General features: G+C 42.9%; 2 protein-coding genes across 2 annotated transcripts in view; one reads left to right on the top strand and one right to left on the bottom strand.

Moving 5' to 3' along the window:
- Window positions 1–15403, top strand: part of kcnq1.2 (potassium voltage-gated channel, KQT-like subfamily, member 1.2) — a gene marked incomplete at its 5' end in the record, with an annotated part of 145122 nt that overhangs the window by 12563 nt on the left and 117156 nt on the right. Inside the window, 11 exons of the mRNA XM_083666517.1 lie at window positions 306–432; window positions 635–713; window positions 841–937; window positions 1931–2071; window positions 4127–4237; window positions 5905–6000; window positions 6860–6982; window positions 8468–8618; window positions 11448–11474; window positions 12998–13048; window positions 13277–13394. Of these exons, the coding sequence (XP_083522643.1) occupies window positions 306–432; window positions 635–713; window positions 841–937; window positions 1931–2071; window positions 4127–4237; window positions 5905–6000; window positions 6860–6982; window positions 8468–8618; window positions 11448–11474; window positions 12998–13048; window positions 13277–13394 (1121 nt within the window). The remainder of the gene's footprint in view (window positions 1–305; window positions 433–634; window positions 714–840; window positions 938–1930; window positions 2072–4126; window positions 4238–5904; window positions 6001–6859; window positions 6983–8467; window positions 8619–11447; window positions 11475–12997; window positions 13049–13276; window positions 13395–15403) is intronic.
- LOC310802790 (parvalbumin beta 2-like) lies at window positions 4713–5042 on the bottom strand (the record flags this gene model as incomplete). The annotated part of the gene is made up of 1 exon (XM_083667346.1): window positions 4713–5042. The coding sequence occupies one exon, from the start codon at window positions 5040–5042 to the stop codon at window positions 4713–4715; it is 330 nt and encodes a 109-aa protein (XP_083523472.1).

Genomic DNA, 15403 nt, shown 5'->3' on the forward strand with positions numbered 1-15403 from the left:
ATCTATGCTTGATTGCACTGGACTCAGAATTCACTCTTCTGGACTTTCCACACTACAAGGCCCACCTGAACCATACTGTGCTGGCGTCGATATTTTTTGTTCACATTGTCCTTTCCAGTACTGTTAGTTAATGCAACTGTGTTGGATGTGTAAACAGGCCAGAACGGTACAGCTCAGCTCGGCTCAGCTTGGTTGGGCTCTGTAGTGTGATAAGGGGTAATGTAGTCTTATTGGACTCATTTCATTGCTTTGTTTCAGTCCTAATAGTCTTAACGGTTCTCTCTGCTTGTATTTGTGATCCACAGGAGATTGTGCTGGTACTGTTCTTTGGTACAGAATATGTGGTCCGTCTCTGGTCTGCCGGCTGCCGAAGCAAATATGTGGGGTTCAAGGGACGACTGCGCTTTATCAGGAAACCCATATCTATCATAGGTGCGCCTCCTCTGTTAGATTTCACAGCATGTTTCATGCAATCAAATGCTGCTGTTAAATGTTTTTGTCAAATTAAATAATTACATTTCTTTGAGTTTTGTATCCGAATGACCATTTAGATGAATGTGAGTGAAGTGAATGAGATGCCAGTGCATTGGAGCACACAATACACTACAGCTGGTCTCTGCTGTCTTTTCCACAGATTTGATTGTGGTCATAGCCTCAGTCATAGTGCTGGGTGTAGGCTCCAATGGCCAAGTGTTTGCCACATCTGCCATCAGGTAATATGATATTTCAGATCATATTTATTTATTTGTAAATCAAGAAGTCACGGAGAGAACAGAAAATACATATTTAATTGATGTAAAATGTGATTGGCATTCCCATCCCTTGTCCTCTGTGTTGCAGGGGGATCCGCTTCCTCCAGATCCTGCGCATGCTGCATGTGGATCGACAGGGTGGCACCTGGAGGCTTCTGGGATCCGTAGTCTTCATCCATCGACAGGTGGGGATCACTTTAGTAAATGATGTATAGTACAGTAAATTATGTTTCAAAAGGGTTTTCAGGAACACAATTAATGATTAATGAAGTCATTGGACAACTATTAAGTATGTCCTCTCCTCAGATATTTATCATATGGCAGATAACAACTGCAAGGTACAGCAGTAGATGAGTTGATTACACATGGTCAGATGATGTGGCATGGGAAATAAAAAAAAAATAAAGAAAAACAGTGGCGGGGAATTTCTTAACCAAATAAGGCTTTCCCTGGCTTGGACCCTGTGGTCAGCTTGTGCACATTGCTACCATTTCTTCCAGAGGATGAGCGCACTTCACTTGTGTGTAGGCATGCCCTCCTGCATGCCTACACACACACACACATACACACACACACACACACACACACACACACACACACACACACACACACACACACACACACACACACACACACACACACACACACACACACACACACCTGCCTGGTTAAGGGCTGTGTGTGTGTTGTCCTCCATGGTACATTTACCACCACTGATTACCGCAGAGGCGGTGGTGCACAATCCTAGATTCCTCTGATACAACCATTGAGACCTGGCTTTATAAGGAGAAAGAGAGAGGGGGATACAGTAGTCAGGCTGATCGGCTTTCCTCTTCTTTTCTTTCCCTCCTTTTCCCTCATTCCGGTCCAGTTGTTGAATGTTCTTTCCTAAGAACATACTGAACAGAGATGTAATCTTGATGTATGCCCTCTCATCTAATCATCATGTGATTAGATCAAATTCATCAAATGATGTACTACGACTCATAAATTTTTTTGATAGATTTTGTTTTGTTTTCATAAACACCTGCACTGTATATTAGGCCACTATGTGTCAAATGCAATGCATAGGGAATCGATATACGGTACAGTCCATTGTCTTGGCTCTGTTTATTGAATAAGCCTGCACATTATAGTTTACACATCTTCTTTTGATGTGTGTTTCCTCTGTGTATCAGGAGCTGATTACTACACTGTACATCGGCTTCCTGGGCCTGATCTTCTCCTCCTACTTTGTGTACCTGGCGGAGAAGGATGCTGTGGATGAGGAGGGCAGGACTGGCTTCTCGAGCTACGCTGATGCCCTATGGTGGGGTGTGGTAAGGCAACTATGATTATGATTCAAATTATGAGAGCTAGCACTCTCAAATGAGTTCTTTTAATATTAAGTCACACAAAGCTATGTTGCCGGGTTTAAAAGGGACTGTTTTTTAAAAGAAATGCATAATGTTTCTGAAGCTGGAATTCGATGGTAAATAGGAGAGTTGGAAGGATTGTGAAGGATGACCACCCCAGAGAAGTTGGACAGATGTTTTAACTCAACACCCTATTCATTCTTCCATTTGCGGCTAACGTGCGGAGTTACTGCAATACTCAATTGCAAAGGCCTAGTTGTTTTGGCTATTTCCCTCCAATCCCGTGGCCTGGGTCAAGTTTCCACAGTTCAGTTAATTAAACTGTTGAATTGAAGGCACGGGTAATGAGAAACCTATGGTAGTCTTGTGTGGGGGATCTGCACACAACAAAAGACTGGCAATAACCTCATTCAACTCTCTGCTCTCTTTGGGCTGAAAGACCTTTTTAAGAGCGCCCATTATAAAGTGTCAGTCCCTTTAATTAAAACTTTAATTGTGGGATTACTACCTGTTTTGTGATGAGGGTTAGAAACATTGGGGGCTCCTCAGCGCTCTATGGAAGGGTGAAGAAAAGCTGTTCACAGTGAAGACAAATCAATCGCAATAGGGGCTCTTTGCTCTTCTTTTGTTTTTGCGAGTCTGTAAACTTGAGACTTGTGGATATGCCATGCCAATAGGTTTGGTGTGTGTGTGTGTGTGTGTGTGTGTGTGTGTGTGTGTGTGTGTGTGTGTGTGTGTGCGTGCGTGCGTGCGTGCGTGCGTGCGTGTGTGTGTGTGTGTGAGAGAGATAATTATGTGTTTCCAAGTGTATTCCCTCCCTCAGATTGTTTTCCACAGTGCGATGTGCAGGTGCAGGGCACAGCTGTAGCCTAGGACGGGCCTACAGGCCTACAGGCCAATGGCATGAATCATATCCCCTCTCTCTTTTCTTCTCACACTGCTGCAGCTACCCCATCCAAGCAGAAGACTAGGGTGTTTGATCTGGCTCTTCACCATCTCTCTGTTCAACGAGAGAGAAAGAGAGAGAGAGAGACTGACTGACTGACTGACTGACTGATACAGAAAGAAAGGCAGTGTGCACTGCAGGGATTACAATGTTTACTATAAACCAAGAGATGGTAAAAACAAACAAAACAGGGCTTAGTATGGTGATGCCACACACACTATACACTGAGCCCCAATGAGCAAAGCACTAGAGATGGCGCATTTGACCTTTGTGCAAAATGAAGAGGTTTTGCCACACATTTTGAGTACCACCCTTACGGCTGGGGAGGTTTTGAATCAAACGCAGGGGTGTTGTTGAGTGGACTATTCCACACACTGATGTCGGGGCCTATTGTTTAGTCATCGGATTTGTTGGATAGGGATTAAATCCCCTACCCCCACCCCCACTTCTTCTTGTTCTATCTCATCTTACATCACCCTCTTTGTGTTTGCGCACAAGCACAGGGTCACACGGCACCCCATAGACACTCACTGTAAGCCAAGTGGGCTCTGAATGTGTCAGAATTGGCTCAGCTTTCTGAGTGGGTGTACATGCAAATGCAAATGGTATTTGTCCCCCCCCCCCCCCCCCGCCTGTGGAATTCCGACACTCACCATGGATTATAGGCCTCTGGAATCGTATTCCCATTGAGTTGAACTTCAAATGCTAAGTGGTGACAGACAGGGAGCGAGGCCAATAAGTCTGATGAACTTGTCTTTATTATCTGCCCCCGGCCTTGTTATAGCCAACGCTGAAGGAGCTGTGAAAGAACTGTGTTAAATGACGTCTTTACCACCCCAACACTTCATTATTCTAAACCTTTAACAAATCACTTAGGCCTGTACTGATAGATATTTCAATTGAGAAGTGTAAAGAAAATACTGTATTACATGCTTATGTATAATGTATTAAATACTGTATTGAATACTAAAATACCAATGTAAGTCTTCATGTTAGAACTGTAATTAGCATTAGCATATGTAGCACATTGTTTTTTTCTCTGAGGTATTACCCTCCCCACTGTGTGTCTCCAGGTTACCGTCACCACTATCGGCTACGGGGACAAAGTTCCACAGACGTGGATAGGGAAGGCCATCGCCTCCTGCTTCAGCGTCTTCGCCATCTCCTTCTTCGCTCTGCCTGCTGTAATTACCCCTCATCCTTCCTCTCCTCCCTTGGAGGGCTGCAGTGTGTCAGGCGTGTTAGTGCTGGGATGAAACAAAAGCATACTGTATGTACTGTGGCAAAAGCATATGTACTGTACTGTGGCAGTTGATGAACCCTGTCATACTGTAGTATCAGCAGGACCTCTCTATGAGTGAATAATTGGGTCCCTGGTGTAATGCTTAGCCACCAAACATGATGACATTTCTTTAATCAAAATGTAAATTTATTTCCATTTCAAGAAGTGCAAGTAGATCGTAAAGGTTTGCACACAGCTGAATATGAACATAAAATGTCTTTCAAAAACATGAACAGTAAACACGCTTTAGGGGTGTGGGGTTACAGACAAAAGAGTCTGCAGTGACATTCATAAATAAAATGAATATTAAAAAAATATAGTATTTAACAGGCAAGGGGCCAGGAGGATCTCTTCAACAGCACAACTCCTAAGATCGCTTATGCCTTCACAAGGTCAGCAAACTTGTCAACTCTGATCATGCTGTCACCATCAACGTCGCCAACTTTCAGGAAGGCCTTGGTCTGTCCGTCTGTCAGAGCTCTGGCACCAGCAGAGAAGACCTGGAGGAACAGCTTGAGCTCCTCCTCCTCAATGAAGCCACTCGCGCCCTGGTCAATGACGAAGAAAGCTTTCTTCAAGTCCTCAGAGGACTTATCAGTCAGACCAACCTTGGTGAAGAACTCTTTGTGTTTGAAGGAGTCAGCAACTGCGCAAGCCTTGATAGCTGCGGCGATGTCACCTTCCTTAAGAATCCCAGCGAATGCCATTTTCAATTTTTCTTTGGGCGGTTAGAGTTGTGAAGGCTGCTGTATCTCAGTTGAAGGCTGGATTAGGCAAGTGGCTCTCAGCTCTTCATTTTATACCCTCGTTCTTCAATGTGTAAGGCATACCAAATGCTTAGGTTCGTTTTTTTGGAAAAACGTGTCTAGTAGTCAAATTGTGCTATATTTAAACTATTCGAACTGCAGTCCTTGTGTGAAACCAAGAGGGGCATTTTTGGGCATCAGGCTTCTCTACTCATTTGCTTCATGTTAACAGTAAAATGCCTGCGATTCATTTTCTTAGTAATATGACTACTCTTATCTGCAATGTGGCCCTTTAGGACCTTAGTGTGTAAAACCTGAGAGTTAGCAGAGAAGCAAAGGCAATGACATCCAGTTGTCTATTTCTTAGAGGAAAATTGTCATCTGGAATGACCTGGGTGTGTGTCTCTATCAAATCAGAAAGTGTTTTATATATAGTGAACCAGAAGTCAGTCAGTCACGGGCAAGACCAGAACATGTGGGTCAAGTCTGCCAAGGCACAATTCCATCTATCACACGTTCCGTCTACAGTGGGATATCATTTAGTTAATCTAGCCTTACTCAAATGGATATGGTGAAGAACCAGAGGTTCAGAGGTTAACTGTATTAACACATCTGGAAGGTAAATTAGGGAAAGTGCTGGAGCTTTGAGTAGGAATGAACTGCCAAATTTGAAAGACAGAATAAACATGATGAATTCCAACACCATGATGCATCCTATGGAAATAATTATGGTATTGTCTTAATTAACTAAGCCAGACCTAATGAGGAAACCTGAGCCTGGGAAACTGATTTTCACACTGCCTTGTTGTCTCTCTCTTTCCAGGGAATTCTGGGCTCGGGCTTCGCTTTGAAGGTGCAGCAGAAACAGAGACAGAAGCATTTCAACAGACAGATCCCTGCAGCAGCCTCCCTCATACAGGTACTGAGAGACAACACAAATCTCCCTGTCTGTCTCTCTGTGTCTCTGTCTTTCTGCCTGTCTGTCTGTCTGTCTGACTGACTGACCGACTTACTGACTGAGACTCACAGTGACTGGCTGGTTGGCTGGCTGACGTTGGTTGACATTAAGGACCAGTCAGTCAGTCTCCCTCCCCTGTCTGTACTCTTAGTATTAGTATGGAATGTAGAACATTGTCCACCAGTACATAGAGACCACAGTGATAGGTGAACATTTAGGACCAGGTCTGACGCACCCAGAGTCTGATTTACTGCAAGACTGTAATGTCTTGCTCGAAGACGTCAGAGACTAGTTTGAATTAAAACATGTCCAAGACCACTAAATCTCCTGAATTCAATCTTTTTTAAAAGAACACTTGTTCCTTCCACATCTTGCCAATGTAAGCTTCAAAAAGCAGTCCGAGTACAAACAGAGGAGTAGCAGTGTTTGTAGTCTGCACATTCCCCACTGTGTCCTGGAAAAGGTGAGCTGTCCTGTCCCAGACAGAGACGACAGGCAAACAGGTGGCCTTTTTGTACAAGGAGCCGCCTGCCCTGGGCATCACAAGGAACACATTTACCCAGAATACACAGAGCAGCCACAAGCATTTACATAGAGCCTCCTCAATGTCGTGTAGAGACATTTAAAAGAATAGAGGTGCAAAATGTACTGATGACGGTGGATAACTACAAATGGGTTTGAGAGTTTTTCTGTTCTGAGCACAATGTTGATAATGTCGCAGACACAAATTGCTAATGTTCAGGTTATCAGCTCATCCTCTGGTTTCACCCTGGTAAACCATGATTTGATTATTGGTAAACCATGATGTGTTTGTGTTTAGACTCTGTGGCGGTGCTACGCAGCAGAGAAACCTGGGGGCTGTCCGGCCACGTGGAAGATGTACTTCCTGACAGGAGACTACATCCCCACCATCAACTCTGAAAACTCCAGCCCTAACTTCAGGAAACTGGTAAACACCACAACACTGCCTCTGTCACTGAATTGATACATTCACTGTCTACATGCTAAATTAAGGTTTAAGGTTGTTTTTCCCTCATCCCTGATTTGAAAAAAGTAGCACTAAATGTATATGCTATTGTTGCTTCATAAGTCAACAGCTAAAATACTGTATCTTGTCAACCTGTCTCTTGAAGCATCCTGCTTCTCCACTAAGATGTCAGAAGAGGTGCCCTCAGGAAAAAGCTGTTAGATTGTGATAGCTACTAGACATGGATTTGCATACTGTCTGCCTGACAGATATGATCTCCTTTATGTTTTTTTTTTTACCTTGGAGACTGAGCTACATTAGCTTTGTTGCACTCATGCCATGGAGTTAGCTGTGAAAGAAAGTTCCCACCCCCAACACACACACACACACACACACACACACACACACACACACACACACACACTCACACCACACAGACACACACACACAAACCACAGAGGGACAGAGAAAAAGAGAGAGTGACACACACACGCACACGCACACGCACACGCACACACACACACACACACACACACACACACACACACACACACACACTTCCCCGAGCCCTCTTTGCCCTCCCCAGGCCCTTGCCTGACTCCACCAGTCAGGCAGGATAACTCCGGGCCTTTGTCTCCCCCACACAAAGACGCAGTCAGTTGAGATGATGTCACTGCTGCCTTTCTCATGGGAGTAAACCTTTGTGTAGTAGAACAACAACAAACAAATCTTTGTTTAGCACTGAACCCACACATATTGAGGGAGAGTGAAGGTTGCTTCCGTCCCTTTCTGTTTCAGCATGTGACTTTCTCCTCTTCTCTCGCTCCCTCCTTTTTAATGAGTCATTCAGGCCCCTGGTATTTGGACAGAACTGTGGGCCAGTCGTCAATGCCAGTAGACTGTGTCACTGAGTAGAAAAATCATGAAGTTTTATATAAAGCAGTCAGTGGCGTTGCTGCTGGTCCAAGGGAATGGAGTGGAGGCACAATTAAGGTCCCGAGGCATTCAGTGACTCAAAGAGGTTTGACCTCAGCTAAACCAGCAGTAATTAGTCGAGACATAGGCCTAAATCACCATGGAGGAGCCAGCAGATTTAACCACCACATTAAAAGATTCAAAAATGTATTATTTTGGAGAGGGTTTAAGGGATGTGTGACACATGTGTGATGGCTTGCAAAAAAATACTGTTAAAGTAGAACACTCAAGTTACTATCCAGTAGACAATGTTAGGAATAACAAAATGAGTTGATATTTCTTGCAAATACAAGAGTGAACAATATTGCTCAGTTTTATGAAAACAGCAACCAAAAAAACAAAAAACAGTTTGTCAATGGAGGAAGTCCCCCACTTGGTCATGTCCATCACTCATATTTTTCTTTTATGACTGATGCTGAGGTTGTAGATGGTCGATAGGACATTCCTGATGATGCATTGCCTCTTTGTCCCTGTCTGTGTCCTCAGACCAGACGCTCCAAAAGGAGGTTCAGACCTCGTGATAACGGTTCCTTGGGCACCTCTGGAGAAAAGGCGATGTCCATTCCCCAGATCACATTCGACCACATTGAAGACAAGGACGAGAAGAAAGACCCCTTCTTCCTGGAAGAACCGCCAGGTGGGCTACAGTAGCTGTATCTGTAAAGTGTTGGAAGGAGCATCAGGTCACATTGTAACTTTACGAGGGCCAAGAATTTTCCCTGCCCATGCGACCTGACTAGAAAAAAAAACCCTGGGCCACAGTTATTACCAGGCAACAAGACAAACAACACAAGATCCTGGCAATTAGACTACAAAAGATTAAACGTGTTTGTTTTTCGAGGAGAAAACAGACTATCAGAACTTGCATTACGGAGACACCTCACGTCTCTAGGAACTGTTTTACAGTTTGAAAAACATATGTTGACACTGCACTGCCCCTGCAGAATGACACTAACACTGTTGTGTACAGTATATTGGTGATAACTCTCAATTGGGAGCAAGACAGCTTTTGAATGACGCCTTGTGTGAAGGTGTTTTTGGGAGACGCTTCAAACAAATTAGTTTGAAGCGATCCAATGTTGTTATAATGCAGTTTTCGCCAGCTGTGTTTGAAAGCAGATGTCTTGAGAAGCATTTTCCAAAGTGAATTACTGCAGTAATGAAACAGTTTTTTATCCTTCTCTTCAAACTTCATTTGATGAAATAATGCTTTTTTTTCTAGGACCTTAGGTGATGTCATGTAGCCTTACAATCTGCGCCTTGAAAATCCATCATTTCTGTAAAAAAAAATATTTCTGCTTTTTTCACCCATGGGTTTCAAATGATCTGGGGCCAGTGGATGAGAGAGACAAATGTTTGCCAGGCCACGCATAGTTGGAGTCTTCAGGCTGAGATATAAACATTGATAGAGATAGGACGTATTGTGCAGTCCTCATAGTAGTTGTATTTCAGACGTGAGTATATTACATACTCAGCCTCTCTTCCTTTCTTGTTGACCCTGTGTAATGATAGCTGCAGTCTGATAGCTGTATGTGCTTGAGACACAATCATTTGAAGAATGCTCTGACTCTGCACCTTATATGATAAGATGACTCTTTCATGAAGAAATGTGGACCTCTCTCTCTCTGTCTCTCTATCTATGCATCCATCCAGGAGCAATTATGTAGTTATGTATCTGGTTGTTCATTTAAGGAGCTTGCTGAGGAGACAGACAGGGGTTCTCTAATAGACCCCTTGCATTGACACAAGATGGTTGCCACGTGGCTCCGGTCAGGCAGATGGAAGTCATTACAGCTCAGTGGTGAAGTGGACTGCTCCACTTGTCCACTTCACTGGCCCCAAGCACTCATGCTGGTTGGATGGATTTGACCTGAAGAAAAGTATTGAGCTAACCAAGCTGTGAATTTCACATGTTCCAATTCTCCAGAGTTTTCAAAGTCCCCATATCAGAATATCCATAGCCTACCGAAGTTCAGTTTGTGTTTTTGTTACCACAATTAGTTCAAGATTTTGTTGTTTGCTTGTTGAAGTGGCAGTTCAGTTTCAGTTCATTAATCACTATGAAGAATATACCTCAAGATAATGCTGCATTCAATCACTTTTAATTCATCTAACTGATAGAACCTGGGCTTCTAGTTTCTACCTCTGTCAAATTCTATTTTATTTTTTCCACATTTTGTGCCCACTCCCCCTCGCTTAAAGTGGCAATATAGGATTGCTACATCTACTTTTTTACTTTTAAAATAATTATATATAGCCTTTGATTCTTGAATAATATAAATAATAAATATCACATGAGATTTGTTCAACACCATAAACTCGAGTCGAAAATAGAGTCGTACACCACTTTGAGAATTATCATTTAAATTTTAAAGGGGCAATCTGGGATTGGATCATTTTTTGGAGATTAATGATTGATTCTTGAAGAATATAACTTTACTGTAAATGTCTCATGAGCTTAGTTCAGCTGTCTTACCCCATCAGAAACCAAAAAATAAGATTTTTACTCCATTGTTTGTAAACAGGGTAATTGTAAAAATAACTGTAACTGTTAATAACTGTTTTAGCTTCAAAACATGGTTAAAACTATCATTTTGATCTTATGGAGAGCCAGTCTATGAATTTGAGAGTGGTTACATTTCTCCAGCCCCATCCCTCTCCATAGTACTGATGAATTGGACTTTTCCATCTAACACAGAAGGGGGGGGTGGACTTCCTGTGTAAAACTCTGCCCCTGCCAAATGAATCCTCTCAGTTTGCAGGTTAATAAGTGGTCTTTATGAGTTTTTCCTGTCAAAGCACATAATCATAAAAGAAGGGGGAAAGACATAAACGCCCCAACGTCACCAGCAGAGAAAAAGAGTTATGAGGGAAAAATGCTATCTCGTTTGGTGCTTTAATTGGAGGTATAGAAGTCAGATAATGAACAAGAACATATGTCTTAGTGCCTTTGAACTCGGAGGGACAAATGCATATTTGTGGAGTTGCATGCATTTAGTATTTTGAGGTTAGTTAGCGGAGCCCGGTTTTGAGAGGCTGTGAATGTCATAAAGCAGTTTAAGGAGCCATACTCAGCAGTATGTTCTCACTAATGATAATGTTTAGAGTGGAGGCAGCGTGTTGTGCATTTTTGCTTCCAACAGTGCATAAAAACAGACATCTGTGAATACAACTGTCTGTGCAGTTTATTGGTTATCTAATGGGATTATGTTCTCTTGAATCTAAATGTTATAACAGTCGTCTATCTGATGAATAACACTGGTTAGACCAACCAAGGTTTAGCAATCAATTTAAATTACTTTCTTATTTACATAATACAGATACACACTATGTACATATTACACTATCACACTGTCACCAATTTGATGTTGTTGTTGATCATTTGCTGTTCTGTGTTGTATACTGAGGCGATATTGAGGACATAGGGGTTGTCAACCCATTCTGAACAGTTCCCTCTTCTCCTCAGGCATCACCAGGATATTCAGGCATACAGGTGAGCCCTCTATCTCTATCTCTCTGATGCCTCCTTTGATCTCTTTCACAATATGCAAAGCATGCCTTCCATTATACAGCCTACTACAGCCTGTATACTTAGCTACCTACATTGTCTTCACTGTAAACACTGTCAAGGGATGATGTCAGCAAAGGGCCGGGGGCTATTCCTATGCTATAGGCTAACTCTCAGGTATCAGTGTCAAATTCTCATTTCATAATATATTTACCTGTGTGAAGTCAATGGAAACATGTTGAAGGGAAAACAGTAAGATACCCAAAGCAAGAGGCAAGGTATTTTAGACCATTACGAAGATGACATTTGGACAAACTTGAGTTGACATCACTCTTGACTTGTGCAGTCTTACCAGTAGTTACAGTACTCCCTTTGTCCCAATAAGAGGTCTTTCTAGGTTAATCATTAGCTTGTCTGTTTTTTAATGTGGCCTAGACAGTATTTTAATTAGTCTGGTGCTTTGTCACCAACTGGAGCAAACTGGACCCTACCAAAGAGGGGAGGGGAGGGGAGGGACAGATAGAGACAGAGACACAGAGAGAGAGAGGCGCTGGTCTCCTAGAGCTAGGCCACAGTGTTTTCTTTTCTGCCTGCACTGCCAACTCCAGACGGGGTGAGAGCTGGGACAGGGGCTGGGGGACCAGGGGTGACAGGGAGAGAGATCGGGGGGTGATAAGCAGCCATTGTGGGGCTCTAGTGGTCAGAAATAAACTGAGCATTGTTTGATTTAGTCAATGTCCGGCTTATCACTCCACTTATCTGTCTGGCCCGGCCGTCTGTGAGAATCTCTCTCTATCTCCGGCCAGGCCAGGCCAGGCCAGCCCCCCCCCCCCCCTCCCCTCCCCTCTCTCTCTCTCTCTTTTTCTCTCTCTCTTTCTCCTCTGTCTCTCTATCTCTCTCTCTTTCTCCCTATCTCTCCATGCTTGTTTTCATTCTCTGGGGCTCCAAACCAAACCTGTTTGCTCTGACAGGGCAGATATTAATAAGCCTATGCAGTGTTTGTCTAACCGATAAGCCCACTCGGGCCCCCCCTGAATGAGAGTGTGTGCGTGTGTGTGTGTGTGTGTGTGTGTGTGTGTGTGTGTGTGTGTGTGCGTGTACATGTGCATGTGTGTGAGAAGCTTCCGGGCAGGACAATGTAAAAAAAATCGGTGGTAAAGGTCCAGAGGGGTTGCTTTTGCTTTGGTTGGAGTGGTCACTCCATTCTTGGAACCCAATTTACCTTAATTCTTTATCACAATGGAGGCCAACTGGTTCCTGAGAGCTGATGTTAGACCATGCTGAGTCTTACTGTAGGTCAAGTCCCCTAACAAACATTTTCTTTGCAGTTCTTTTTGCAATGACCAGCTGTAGTTGATACTGTGTCTTCATCTGTGTGTCAAAATTAAACAATAGAATGTTTGCTTCTTTTTTCCACATATAGCAGTGCAAATATCTCTTCTCCCTCATTGGTTTTCTCATCTACCATTCTCAATTTTCATTGTATTCATTTTTCGGAATGACTCCAGACCATCAGCACTCGTGGTCCTCTTTCACTCTGAGCTGTCCTGCCTCTCCAGGTACTCTCTCACTCTTTCTCTAGCAACTTTATTTTACTGTATTATTTCCATACGGCAGTCAAATATGGAATGTTTCTGAAATACATGGAAATATACAAACATAATAAATGTAGTCTTGCTGCAACCTACTTCTTAACAACTTTGTCACTTTTAACAATGTCACTTCCACTGACTTGAAACAATAAACGTACCACATAAACCCACTATTGTATTATCTGTCTTTCACAGTGAAGAAAAAAATGGAAACAACTCCCTCCATACACATCTCCCGGGCCAACAGCTTCACAGATGAAATGGACTATGTCAGCGAGGACATCCCCCTGCCTGTGGTGAAGGACACCTCACAGTAAGTCTCCTGTTTGTTACCAAAGCACTATACCATTGTACCATAGTACATCTACCCTCATCTGTCACTACAGTGCAATACATCTACCTCCCATTCACTACCCCACATACAATATCTCCATACTCTTGTTCTCATGACTACCCCCAATAACAGGCCTTTGTGCTCCTTCTAAAGGTCTGCTGTATATTAGTGGCCAAAATACAAGGAAAACGCAGTTGGATAGTTAGGCAGGATAGTGTTTCTGCTAGACTCAGCACCTTGAAGACGTTGCATTGCTGTGCACAGGGCTTTCAGCTTCTTTTAACACTGGTTTATATTTAGTACTGTACCTAAAGGCTTTTGTTAGGTCAGAAGGCCTTCCCTCTCAATATGAAGCTGTTGTGTTGAACTCACTGAAGGGTTAAAAGGCCTATTGAGTGCCCCAAACCCACCTGGTATAGAATGGTACTATAGAGGGGATTATTGCTTAGTCTAAGGAAAATGCACAATGTAACCCCCCCCCCCCACCCCGTCTTAATTTGTTTGGGACACACAAGGTTACCAGATGGCTGTTGCAACATGTCCAGTGGGGTTTGTGGTGGGGGTGGAATAGCCCAATGTAAATGTTCCATTGCTGGTAATTGTCAGGCAAATAATTAATTATATTGTATTTGCATGTTAGAATATAATTCAAATTACTATCTGTACTTATTCATTGGGCTCTCTAATGTCAACGGCCCTGGCTGCAACAATTCTTTGAATCCAATTTATTTTCAACTGTCTATCTCCTTTTACTGTGAATTGTTATTGTTGATTTTTGCTTTTAATTGGAGACCAACACCCCAAGGCAATGTACATCTTCACAACTGCACTGTCACTTGACATATTTACAGAGATAGAGAGAGAGAGAGAGAGAGAGAGAGAGAGAGAGAGAGAGAGAGAGAGAGAGAGAGAGAGAGAGAAAGAAAGAAAGTTGCAGGACTTGTCAGCATGTCAACAGTGTTGTTTGGCCTGGGCTGCTGTGGTGTAGTGGTGCTATGGGATATATTGCTACATAGTGTTTCCAGTGGGATGAACACACATGGTTTACTGCATCTTGTGAAAAGGATATTTTTCCTGGCTAAAACTGAGACAGGGAAAATATATTTTTCACATAATGCTCCTTCATCCTGGAACACGCTTCAAAATATGTTAAAGTTCGGGAAGCTAGAGTTCTTGCCTGTTTTCAAGACTCTGATCAACGTTCCGATCAAATGTTCTTGATAGCTGCAGTTGTTTTTAATCCTCAAATGCATTGCTAACACTTGTCTTCAGGGCATGAAATTAACTTTTGGTCTACCAGCCAAGGTGTCTGGTGGATGAAAAAAATCACCAGCCTCTTTTTTTATCAGCCACATTTTTTCCCAAACCAACATTAAGGCAACAAAAAAACCCCTCATTAGCATGACCCCTGACTCATTGAAAATTACTCTGCCTATAGGCTTTAAGTTTCGCACCTATCCCTCTATCAAAAATACCGCTAAATATTTTCCCTCGCATGTTTTTTTTATCTCACATGTAAGTTGCTATCTTGTGGAATTTTACTTTAATGCTTTATTTTAAAGCATTGGTTGTAACTACTAAGAAAGCTAATAGACTCTGGGGTTTGTTTGAAAGTCAGGAGAAGTGTGAGTGAGATGCGCAGCAGTTACAGTCAGCTGGAGGAGGCAGGAGCAGCAGTGTTGCCACAAATGTTGAATCAACGGTGACTATAATTGTGGATCGCACCAGTTTCGTTTTTAAATTGGAGCATAGTATTCGCAAACCTTTGTTGGCTACCCGCCAAAGTGGCTGGTAAGATTTACAGGATACCCGCCAATGCCAAAATCTACCCCCATTTGTCGGTTGGCGGGTGTTAATTTTTTGCCCTGCTTGTCTTGTATTAGTATTTGTATCTTTGTAAGATTTTGTGTACACGCTGTACCTTTCTGTTTTGACTTCTTGCCAGGTCGTTCTCGCAAAAGATATTTCTAACCTCAATGGGTCTTACC

The sequence above is a fragment of the Argentina silus genome (assembly GCF_951799395.1).
Source record: "Argentina silus genome assembly, chromosome: 3".
NCBI lineage: Eukaryota > Metazoa > Chordata > Actinopteri > Argentiniformes > Argentinidae > Argentina > Argentina silus.